The sequence below is a fragment of the Rhinolophus hipposideros genome, assembly GCF_964194185.1.
Source record: "Rhinolophus hipposideros genome assembly, chromosome: 24".
In the NCBI taxonomy this organism is placed as follows: domain Eukaryota; kingdom Metazoa; phylum Chordata; class Mammalia; order Chiroptera; family Rhinolophidae; genus Rhinolophus; species Rhinolophus hipposideros.
The window spans coordinates 6,582,873-6,595,328 of record NC_138070.1 but is presented as its reverse complement, the minus strand read 5'-3'; the positions used below and the strand labels follow the sequence as shown (position 1 = coordinate 6,595,328).

At 53.1% G+C, this 12,456-nt stretch overlaps 1 protein-coding gene across 1 annotated transcript; it reads left to right on the top strand.

Moving 5' to 3' along the window:
- Positions 1 to 4,186: 4,186 nt before the first annotated feature.
- Positions 4,187 to 11,556, top strand: PHETA1 (PH domain containing endocytic trafficking adaptor 1). The gene is made up of 2 exons (XM_081036410.1): positions 4,187 to 4,436; positions 8,845 to 11,556. Exon 2 carries the CDS (start codon positions 8,862 to 8,864, stop codon positions 9,525 to 9,527), a length of 666 nt encoding a protein of 221 aa, XP_080892536.1. The 5' UTR covers positions 4,187 to 4,436; positions 8,845 to 8,861; the 3' UTR covers positions 9,528 to 11,556.
- The last annotated feature ends 900 nt before the right edge of the window (positions 11,557 to 12,456 follow it).

The window sequence follows — 12,456 nt, the reverse complement described above, 5'->3', positions numbered from 1 at the left end:
TGTCACAGGTTAGGCAGAGTCATCAAACCCAGATACGATACCTATGATTGGCTTGCCCTGGGTTTTCTCCTACTTCGTTGTCTGTACCTTCCCATCTCCTTGGTGGGTCCTCCTCATCCCACCAACCTTCTGAGTAAAGCTCACAAGCCTCCTTGATCTCACCTCTCTTCTCCTTTTGCTCTCTCTGCTCCAGCCACACTGGCCTCCTTGACATGTTTCTTGCCTCTGAGCCTTTCCATTTGTTGTTCCCTCTGCCAGGAATGCTGTTCCCTCTGGATATCTGCATGGCTTGTGCCCTTATTTCCTTCAGGTCTTTACTCAAAAGCTACCTCCTGTAGGCCTCACCTAGTTAAAAGGGCAACTCACTATCCTCATTCACAATTCATGTGCTCTTCCCTTGCTTTTATTTTTCTCCTTGACTCCTAACGTCATGTAATGTACTGTATGAATGTTGCTTTCTTATTTTTTTCCTCTGGTAAGGGAGGACAGGAACACTTGCCTGTCATTAAAAAAAAATAATTCATTGAGGTGAAATTCACATGACATAAAATCGACCATTTTAAAGTGAATTCACAATGTTGTGCAACCACCACCTCTATCTAGTTCCAAAACATTTTCATCACCCAAAAGTAAAGCCCCTTACCTGTTAAGCCATCACTTCCCACTCTCCTCTCCCCCTAGTACCAGGCAACCATTGATCGTCTGCTTTCTGTCCCTGTGGATTTATCTATTCTGGACATTTCATAACGATGGAATCATGCAATGTGTGGCCCTTTGTGTCTTGCTTCTTTCACTTAGCATAACGTATTCGAGACTCAACCACATTGTAGCGTGTGTCAGTACTTCATTCCTTTTTATGATGAGTAAATATTCCATTGTAGGGATGGAGTATGTGCTTTGAGCTGGAGATTAATGGACTGGCACCTGTGGGTTCCAGTCCCCACTCTGCTACTTACATTGTAGGGATGGACCATGTTTAATTTACCCATTCCTCCCTTGGTGGAGATCTGGGATGTCTTCACCTTTTGGATAGTGTAAATAGTGCTGCTATAAACATGCATGTATGTACTTATCTGTCTTTTTAACTTGTATCCTGGTGTCTGGGATACAGTTAGTGCTCACTAAATATTGGTTGAAAGAATGACTGATTGGAGGAAACAAAGGCATTAGATTCATCAGGGTGGGGCTGGGGGTCATATGCCTTCCTGGAAAAGGTGACCGCTGAGTGAGAGCTTGAAGGATGAGTCCTGGAAGGGACCGGCATGTGTAAAGATTCAGGGTGTGGTGCATTCTAGGAACAGAGGGAAGCCAGGTGGCCAAAGCGGAGGGAGTGGGGGTAAGAAAACGTGTGTGAAGAGACTGGAGGGGTGGGCAGAGGCCAAGACAAGTAAGGCCTTGCCACTCACAGAGAGAACCTGGACTTACTCCTGAGGTGATGGCAAGCCATGGAAAGCCTTCGAGCAAGAGAGTGCATGACTTGATTTGACTCAAGTTTTATTAAGTGGAGAATGGATTCAGGGGGTGCAGGGTCCAGAGTGCCAGAAGGGAGACCTGAGAGGTTATGGCAGCCAACCTGACAAGAGATGACAGTGGCCTGGGATGGGGAAGTGGTGGCAGAGATAGAGAAGTGACAAACTCAAGACATGGTTTGGAAGTAAAATCGTCAAGACTTGGTAACGGTAGCCACAACACAGTTCTGGTTTTGAAATTCTGCTTTCCAGTCCTTCTGAATCACTGTCCCAGTTCCTGTCTTCTACATTTCCAGCGACAAAATGCTGACTGTGCATCGCCAAAAGGGGCAAACAACTTAATGTCTGTCCATCAGGGGACGAAAGGACAGACAAAATGTGGTCCATCCGTAAAACCGGATATTCCTCAGCCACACAGGAATGAGATACTGACGCATGCCGTAACATGGATGAAGCTGGGAAGCGTGATGCTGAGTGAAAGAAACCAGTCACAAAAGGCCACATATTGTGTGATTCCAGTTATATGAGCTGTCCAGAATAGGTAGATTCACTCAGACAGGAAGTAGATTAGCAGTGCTGGGGGTTGAGGGCAGGGGCCAATGGGGAGTAATCACTACTGGGTGTAGGGTTTTACTTTGGAGTGATACAAATGTTCTGGAACCAGATAGAAGGGGTAGGTTCACAACATTGTGAATGTACTAACCATTGATGAATTGTTCCCTTTATTTATATTTTTTGCTGGTGATTTTTTAAAATTTGGGAGCTGTATTTATTTTCTTTGATTTATTTTCAGCTTTATTGAGGTAAGATAAGATGTACATTGTGATGATCTGAAATACATATACATTGTAAAAAGATTCCTTCATTTAGCTAATTAACACATCTATCACCTCACATTTATAGTGTATATATATTTGCACGTATGGGAGAGAACCTATAAGTTCTACTTTCTCAGCGAATTTCAGTTATTCAATAGAGTGTTACCAACTATAGTCATCATGTTATACATTATGTTCACTTTTATTATTATTATTTTTAAGAAGGGCGCAGCTCATGGTGGCCCATGAGGGGATTGAACTGGCAACCTTGGTGTTATTAGCACCGTGCTCTAACCAACTGAACTAACCGGCCATCCCGATGTTCACTTTTAAATTGTTAATTTTTTATGTAAATTTCACATCAACTGAAAAAATAATGACTCAACAACAACAAAAAAGATGCTAGGCGCTTACTTTCTGACTTCTGCCTCTTTCACTCATGTCATCCCTTGACTCCAGCACGAGGGCTCTGAGAGCCAAGGCTCATAGGCTTCTGGGAAATTTCCCACACACTACGGCCCAAATGCCCATATGCCTGGCATTTGCCTTACATGGCAAGCATCTAGACTTGGAGAAATTCTACCTTGCCTTTCCTGCTGGAGGAATTAAAGCAGCATCAGGTACAGCTGGATCCAGGGGCTCAGCTCACATCAGATATCATCAGGTAGCTGTCTCTCTCCACTCTTGAAAGCAAAGTCTTTCCTGTGATCTACAAGACCCTGAGCCACCTACCTTGGCTAACACTCCCTGACCTTTTGTTCCTACTATTCTTCCACTTGCTCACTCGACTCCAGCCCCACTGGCCTCTTGCCCATTCAAACATGCTGGGAATGGTCCCATCTCAGGACCTTAGCACTTGCTGGTGCCTCTGCCTGTACATCCTTCCCCCAGATATCTACACAGCTCCCTCCTTCCCTGCTCCTCAGCGAAGCTTTCCCTGACTACCTTGTCTAAAATTGTACTTCTAGTCTTTCTACCCCACTGCCATGGCTAAAAGTTGTCCTAGCAGAATCACTTCTAGAACTCATCTTACTTGTTTGTTGGTCAACTCAGGAACAGTGCCTGGGACAGTGGCTGACACACAGTAGGCACTTAGTGAAACGCTGTAGAATGAATAGATGATCCAGGTCTGTCCTGTTTCTCTCCTGCCCGCAGGCCAGAACCAGACAGTGATTGAGTCCTGGAAGACTTTGGGGAGGCAGCAAGGACAGGAAGTAAAGACAGGTCCAGGGAGGTGAAACTGTGGTATCTGGGTAGAATAAAAAGGGCAGCAATTCCTATTTGCTGACAGCACTTGCTCTGTGCCATGAACTTGACATACCATTACTGTCTTTATTTTACAGATGAGGAAACTGAGGCCTAGACAAGTGAAGCGATTTCTCTAAGACCCTCCAGAACTTTCCCTCTTCCTATGGGGCAAGAGGTAGGGTTGCCAGGCATCCTGAACATATAGTACAGTCCTCCATTGACTTGGTCCGGACGCCCGAAATGTCCTGTGTTCAGCTTGTTTTCTAGAAATCACACGTTTTCAGCATGTCCAGTTATTTTTCAATTTAATTGGGCGTTAAATTTACTAAATCTGGCAACCCTAGCCAGGGAGGAGCTCGGCCTCCAGGCCCAGGGCTTCAGTGAGAGGTCCTGCCTGGGCCTCCTGATGTTTTTTCAGGGAGACCCCGCAACCCGTCCTTACCCCTGGAAGCGCGTCGATTCTCCCGGACCCGATCCTCTTTCCCGGGACGAGGCACTGAAGATTCGTGAAACATCGTCGGCCCTTTAAGAGTGGTTTCGGGGCAGGGCCCACGGGGGCGTGGCGCATCCGGGGGGCGTGGCGCATCAGGGGGCGTGGCGAATCCGGGGGCGTGCCGGGTCCCTCCTGACCAACCCCCGGGCCGGACAATCGCGGGGGCGGGCGGGTCGGGAAGGGTTAAAGGGGTGCGCGCGGGGGTCGCTGGCGGTCCCGCTGCCTCCGCCTCCTTTCGTCGGAGCCGCGCGCTCCCGCGGCTGCGCCGGCCCGGCCGCCCGGGAGACAAAGCGCCGACGCCGTCACCGTCGCCGCCACCGAGCGGGTCCCGGGCCATGGCCAGGCCGCCCGCCGGCCCTGCGCCTCCCGTTCCGTCGCCGCCGCTGCCGCCCTAGGCCTCGCTGCGAGGTAAGGCCGGCCTGGAGCGGGGACCTGCGGGAAGAGCTGCAAAGGGGACGCGCGGGACAGGGCTCCGGCCACCGTGGGCCTCGGGGTCCCGCGGGCGTCTGGAGAGACCCCTGACGGGGATGTGTAAGTTCCCCATTAGGGACCCCAGGTGCGGGGGACGAACTTGGCCGATGACTCCGCTCCGCCCCCCAGCCCCGTAAGGGAGCTCCGCCGCTTTTTGAACTGTGCGGCAAGCCCTCCACTTGGCACTCACGTTCTGCTATTGACCATCGGTCGGGGCTCTGGCTGCCCTTTGAGAAACTCAAGAGAGCTTCCGCACGACACGAAGGGACAGAAGGCAGCCAGGATCAGAGCTGGAGATCCAGTCTCTGCAATAGGCAGTGGGGCTGCCTCTGGCCTGGCGCCGGCATCCTGGCGTCCCTGTGGCCCCTGCTTCGCGGTTCCCAGCACATGTTTTTCTGCCTGTACCCTCCACACCCTCTCCTGCATGCCCACTGCTACGGGACTCTGTGGCAGCTGGATTCAACCTCAGCACTTGTGGTCTGGTTTCTTTCCTTGAAGTGTGTGCCAAAATGCCATACCACAGTTTCCCCAGAGTCCAGGATTCTGGGCCACCCGTTTCCCGGGAGACCTTGAGCTAATTATTTGCCTTTTGGACAGCTTTCCTGAGTGCTCACTACCTGCTAAGCAATTTGCAAAATGGCTCTTCAGGATTAATTTATTCAACCTTTCCTGGAGGGATGGATGTTAGTGTTCTCATTTTATAGATGAGGCTGTGAAAACCCCAACTCATAACAGCAATGTGTTTGGCGGCGTTCCCACAGTTTTCTAGCAGGCTTTCCTCATTTTAGCTCATTGAATCCCCTCCACAGCCCACTGACAGGTGAGGAAACTGAGGCTTGGAAAGGTGAAGTGACTTTCTCAAGGCCCTCCAGCCTGTTCTAGAGGAGGTGAGAACTTGGCCCTGGGACCAGAAAGGAGCTGGGCCCCCTCCAGCTCTGTGCTTGGCCATGAGCTGTTGAATTAGCAGCAGTGCCCAGAGTGGACTTTGAACATCTTGGAAAACAGCAGGAGTGTGAGGAGACAAGCCGGGGACCAGGCCCTGCCAGAGGCTAGAACCGTGCCCCTGCTTACTGTACTCACACCCCCCCCCCCACCACACACACACACACACACACACACACACACACACACACACTGGTTCTTGCTGGGGTTGGAGGAAGCAGAGGCCATGGACAGAGCAGGGTCCTGTGTTGCAGGTGACCCTGGCCTGGCTGGCCCCATTTGCTGAGCATGAGAGAAACTGCTCTTCCTTTGGCCTTAATGGGGTGGAGAGACCCCAAGATCAGTCCTTTGGGCCAGCTGCCTAGAGCATTTGATTCTGGGCACAGCATTGTACCGTTGGGCAAGTGCCTTAATCTCTGTGTGTCTCCATTTCCACATCTGTGAATGTGGGATGGGGAATAGACCCCTTGTCATGGGGCTGTTGAGAGGTTTAAGATGACTGTTGGACTCATTTTACAGGCATTTCAGCACCAACTACTGCCAGGCACTGGGATCCAGACAAAAGCCCCTAGAGCAGGCAAAAATGACCTAGGAACTTTCAAGGTGGGGTACAAGAGAGTGACTGGGGGAGTCTCTTGTATAGGGTGGTCAGGGACTGCCTCCCTGAGGAGGTGATGGTCAAGCTGAAACTGAAGGATGAGGAGTTGGCCATGTGAAGATATGGGAAGGGCATTCCAGGCAGAGAGAACAGCCAGGGCAAAGGCCCTGAGACGGGAACATGAGGAACAGCAAGGAGACCCGGGTGGCTGAAGATGAGTGAGCAAGAAGAAGGGAATTTGGACACCATGGGGAAGACTGAATTTTATACTGAGAGAAGTAGGGAGCCATGGGAGGGCTTAGAGTGGAGGAGCAGTGTGGCTGGATTTGGTTTTCACAGGATCTCTCTATGGGGCATGGATTTCAGTGGAGAGGCCTAGGAAAGAGTTTGGCTCTTACCCTGAAGAACATGGACAGGGAAGGGACAAGGGTGGAAGCAGGGAGACAAATGAAGAGGCCACTAGATGGAGCGGTCCAGGGAAGCAGTGATGGGGGCAGAGATTAGGCTACTGATTTGGAAGAGGTTGGAGGGGGGATCAATTGGACTTGATGAGTGGTCCTAGTGGGAGTGAGGGGAGAAGCCAAAGGCCATTTGCTGAGACAGAGCACTGAGGGGAGCACGTGGGGAGGCTGAGAAGAATGTCAACAGCTGCTACTTCTGAGCACATACTGTGTGCCTGGCACCATGCTCAGTGCCTTCTATATAATCACTGTGTTATTATCACAACAACCCTGACTTAGGTGCTGTTATGATCCCATTTTAAAGATGTGGAAATAGAGGCCCAAAAAGGCTTAAAGCTTGCCTAGAGCATTTGATTCTGGGCCTGAGATCATACATCCTGGACACTACAGAGCTGACAGTTGAACCCAGAGAACAGCATGCCGAAAGCAGATTGGGCTGAGGGCAGGGAGGTGAGTGGTAGCCTGAGAGGTAGGAGGAAAATGGGACAAGTGGGGTGGATAGTTCCTGTGAGAAAAGGGGCTGGGGTTCATATGGGATTGTTGGGCTGTGGGGGAGAATGCATGAGTCCCATTTTGCAGAGAGAGAAACTGAGGCTCAGAGAAGGGCAGCCCATGTCTGAAGTCACACTGGGAGGCACAGCAGGGACTCTGGCCTTGGCCTGGTTACCAGGTCAGCACAGGCTGACTCAGCTATGAAATCAACTTGTATTGCCTCTTCCAGGAAGCCTTCCTTGACTGCATAGGCAGGTGAGACGAGTTGGATTTGGTTGGGAGCAATTGCCCCCTGCTCCCTGGGTCAGGTTGCCTGGCTGGGCCCGTCAGTGGCCGGGTGCTCCCAGAGCCACCAACCATACCTCATTCCTCTAGGCCCTGAGTAAAGCACCACCCAGGCTGGGGAATAAACATTAATTGAACACCTACGGCATTCCAGGGACTTCACATACTTTGTCTCTTGAAAAATGTAGCCATTGTCTTATGTAGAGTGAGGCTGTGAAGCAGGAGCATAAGGTGGGTCCTGACAATGACCATGGAAAACCCCGAGGGAGGGTGTGGCCGCATTGGGGGCCCACATACCATATTCCAATAAGTCTGACCTGGCCAGTGTTGCCCCATCATATGCTCCTTGGGGAAGGTGGCTAGAGCTTGATTCCTCTACTCTGGGTACAGGATGCTGTCTCCCCATCCCCTCTCCATAAGTGTGGACCAAAGCCTGGGCCCTTTCTGGATCATTTCACCACAATCTTTTCTGCTTGTCTGACTGCATCTGCCACCCTCCCTCACTCTGCTCTAGCCTCACCGGCCTCCTGCTGTTCCTCAAGCACTCTAGCAGGTTCCTACTGCAGGGCCTTTGCACTTGCTGTTCCCTCTGCCAAGTGAGTCCCAGGGGATCCCTCCTTTGCCTTCTTAGGTCTCTGCTCAGATGTTACCTTCTCAGTACAGCCTTTCCTCACCCCCCTATTAAAATCAAACTCTCCTCTTGTTGCCAACCCGCCTGACCCCCTTCCCTGTATTAGATTTTCTATAGCACTGAAGACCATCGGGCAGACTCATTTTATGTGTTTGTTAACTATCTGTCCCCTTCACCTGCCACTAGCATGTCAGCACCTTGAGAGCACTGGCCCTCCATCTTTTTACTGCTTTATCCTAGTGTGGAGAACAGGGCCTGGCCCACAGTGGGTCATCAAAAAAATAATTTTTTTTTGATGAATGAAGTCCCTATTACCCTCTGAAATAGGTTCTGTTCATATTGTCAGTTCACAGACAAGCAAATCAAAGCAGAGTTAGGAAATCAAAGCTGGGACCTGAAAGGGACCACAAAAGGTCAGCCAGTCTGGTCCCCGGAGATGATGGAAACGGCAGGGCCTGAAATGAGGCCTGGGTTTGAATTTCAGCTCCTTCCAACTTGCTTTGTGACCTTGGGTGAGTCACTAACCTCTGCTTTGTTTCCCCATCTGTCAAGGGAGGCGGGGCGGAGTCAGGCCAGTCCCTGCCAACTGAGGTTTGCTGCGAGGTGAGTTAAGATACATAAAATGCTTGGCATGCAGTAGGAATCCTCAACATCATTTTGGGGAGGACAGCAGGAGGGTTATGAGCCTGGCTTCTGGGGCCAGCGTTTGAATTAGACCCAGGTGTGAGTCCTGGGCAGTGTGAGCATGGGACAGGTTACACCACTCTTTGAGCCTCAGTTTCCTATTTGTGGAAGAGGAGTATTGATTGTTATGGCAGCCGAGGGTGGCAGTGAGGTCAGGGTGAGGCCCTGAGCGACCCGGTGGCAGTGGCCACGTGAGTGACAGCTGTCCTGTTTGGGGACAGGCCCTGAGCAGCGCCCCCCACCCCCCTGCAGGCCGCCGCCTCACCGTCATGAAGCTGAATGAGCGCAGCCTGGCCTTCTACGCCACCTGCGACGCGCCGGTGGACAACGCCGGCTTCCTGTACAAGAAGGGCGGCCGGCACGCGGCCTACCACCGGCGCTGGTTCGTGCTGCGCGGCAACATGCTCTTCTACTTCGAGGACCCGGCCAGCCGGGAGCCTGTGGGCGTCATCATCCTGGAGGGCTGCAGGGTGGAGCTGGTGGAGGCCGCGGAGGAGTTCGCCTTCGCCGTGCGCTTCGCGGGGGCCCGGGCCCGAACCTACGTGCTGGCCGCCGAGAGCCAGGCCGCCATGGAGGGCTGGGTGAAGGCACTGTCGCGGGCCAGCTTCGACTACCTGCGGCTGGTGGTGCGAGAGCTGGAGCAGCAGCTGGCCGCCATGCGGGCAGGGGCCGGCCCCCCCGCGCCACGCCGGCCCCGCGCCCTGCCCCCCAAGGAGAACGGCTGTGCCGTCTGGAGCACCGAGCTACCCGCCGCCCCCATAGGCACCTCAACCGGCGCGGGGCCTGGTCCTGAGCCCCCGCCACTGCCACCCCGCCGGCGCTCGGTGCCCAACGGGCCTCTGGACTCAGCCTCCTTCGCCCAGCTGCACGAGTGGTACGGGCAGGAGGTCAGGGCCCTGAGGAGTCAGTGGCTCAGGAACCGGGCCCAGCCCTGAAGTGATGGTGAGGGCCGTCCTGAAGGGGAGGGTCAAAGTCACAGCCAGCCCTGAGGTCACCAGGGGTCCTGGTGCTGGTGGGACTTGCGTCCCAGGGGCTGCTCTGACAGGCCTAGCCTTGACAGACTGGGGGACCTGGTCCCGTGGGAAATCATACTCAAGTCTTGAGGGAAATTGTGGTCCCTGTGTGGCCTCCTTTCAGGGTACTCAAGCTCAGAAGATGCTGGACTCTGAGGGATACTTGAGGACTCGTGTGACTCAGAGAAGGCCACTGCCTGATTCTAAGGAGAATCCTGGGCCTGGCTGAGCCTCAAGAAGCCTGAAAGAGCTGGTTTCAAAGGAACTGTAACCCCAGTCCTGGCCCATTTACCCAGCAAAGGCCTGTTGCTGGCAACAGGTCCTGGCTGCTGTGACTGGGACCTGACGAGGATCTGCGGCCTGAAGACAAATGCCCCATCAGCCCTGGTCCTGGTCTCAGCATGGACAGAGAAGGCTCGGCTGTGCCCCACACACCTGGGCCTGACCTCCTTTTGCTCCAGGGCCTTCCAGAGAAGCTGGCTTGGCTCCAGGCTGCCTGCCTGCCTCCAGAAGCAGCAGGTGCAAAAGGCAGGCAGGTTTTAATGCATAACCGGTATGGTGAGATTGCCTGGTCCCGACCACTGCTAGCCTGGAGTGGGGCCCAGGCAAGACTTTGCCCTGGGCCTCACCCGGGCCTTGAGGTGGTGCTCCTGGCGCAGTAGTGGCCTCTGGCCTTGGGCCGTGTCTGTGTTCCTGTGGTGGCTCTCACGTGCTCTCCTGACAGTTCTTAACCACTCCTTCAGTCTCCTTCTCCCAGAGCTAGCCCTTCTGCTCCCAGACTGGGGTGGGGCCTCTTGGGAGCTCACCTGACCTGGTCCAGTCTGGCTGGGCAGCCATGGCGTGAGCTGACTTTCCAGTAGGTTCCACTAGGGAGGGGTGGCCACGAGCTGACTCACCACCCAGAAAGGGCCCAGGTGCTGATCCAGTAGGGGGCAAAGAAACAGTTACAAAGCTGTGTTTGGCTTCTGGAAGCCCCTCCTTCATCACAGCCCCGCCCCCCTCACCCCCCAATATTCCAATGGGGAGGCTGACTGCTGTTTCATTATTCTCACCACAGAGGCTGTTCTTCACAGGAGACTCTCTGAGGCTGGGACACCTCTGGCCCTCAAGCTGGGTCATGTTTACAGTCCTCTGCCCTACACTGGGGACCCTCTGAGGATACCTCCTCCCAATCTTTATTCCCCAGAGGGTCCCTCTTGGTGACAGACAGACTTGGTCCCGAGGCCCCTTCCTGCTGTCTTTAGAGACCCTGGGGCTCTGGGAAGGATGGGGGGCTGTCTGTGTGTCTTCAATCACCAGCTCACTGCTGGCTCAGTTGACTGGGCTTCCGTTTTAATTTAATTTTTAATACTTGGGTGGTTTTTTTTCTAGCAACAAAGCTTGGTATTTTCACTCGTTTTTTGTTGGCTGGTAGTAAGGGACGGGGTGCCTGGCTCTGGGCTTGGCTGGGGTGGGGTGTGAGAGAGGACCGTTGACACTGCCCCCAGGGAGAGGGCCAGGAACCTTGGCTGGAGACAAAGCCACCTCAAGAATCTCACCGGGTTCTTTGCCTTCTCCCGGCATGCCCTGCTCTGCAGAAGGGAATTCTGGGGTCTTGGTACGCTTCCTGTCCTCCTCTTTCCCAAATCCTGAGCAGTGGAGGTGGGGACGGTGGCTACTCCATAGGTTCTGGGTCTCCAGAAGTGTTAGGAGCTGCCCCGAGCCCATGTCCTGGCCAGACCTAGCTGGTGGGTGAGGTGTTGGCCCCCGTCCTGGTGCAGGTTTACAAGCTACAAAGGTACAATGCCCTGGTCTCCCTGGGGGGATGGGGGAATTGCCGCCCCCACTCCCCATCTCCAAAAGTACAAGATGGGGTCAGGCTGCCTCCAGAGTTGGGTGGAGGAAGAAGTATCAGGCAGCCTGGGTGGGGGTGTAAAGTCTAAAATAAAAAAACCAAAAGTTTGACAAGTAATGGCTGGTTGTGTCATTATTTTCCCCCATCAAAATCCTAGATTGAGACACTTGGCAGGGCCAGGAGCAGGCCCTACATGAGAGGTGACCAGTGTGTGATGAGTGCCCCCCTCATGGCTGATGGCTGGATCTGCCAGGCACATTCTCAAAACCTCTTATGGCAGATACCAGCCCCATTTTACAGATGAGGAAACTAAGGCACAGAGAACTCAAGAAATCTGTCAAGTTCACACAGCTGAAAAGTGTCAGCAGGGATGTAAACCCCTGGAATCCTGTGGAAGAAGGGGAATACAGGGAAATAGAATCACAGAGTTCCTTTTCTGAGGGGAGAGAAGGCAGAGGGAAAGGTGAGGATTTGAAAGTCAACTGTGGGCTGAAGGCCTGACAGTTGGGAGGGATGGCAGGGACAGTAAATGGAAGAGTCAAAACCCGGTTCTTCTTGATCAGTTCATGGGCCTGCCAGGGGCCTGGAGTGAGGAGATTCTGGCACCAGTGCTGGTTGAGAGGGACCGATCCTGCAATTGATTAGTAATGTCTGCCGTGATCACAGGGTGGATGGGGTAGTACTAATGCTATGTGTCTGCTGTCTAAGACTCACGGAGTCTGCTGGGCTAATGGGGGATTCACAGGTGGAAAAGGGGGTGACCTGGGGGACTAGGCCCTAGGTCCTCCTAATATCGATTCAGAGCTTGGGTCACATGTCTCCTTTGTCAGCCTGGAAAAATCATGCACATTCAGGAAAATGTGGCTTAGGACGAACAACCTACAGTCCTCGCTCAGCAGAACAACTTCAAGAACGAGAAACGAAAAATATTAAGTTTAGGGAATCATGCCACTTGTGAGTATCCAGTGCATGCTGAGTAATTCCTTCCACCTCTCCTGGGACCAGAGCTGACAGATG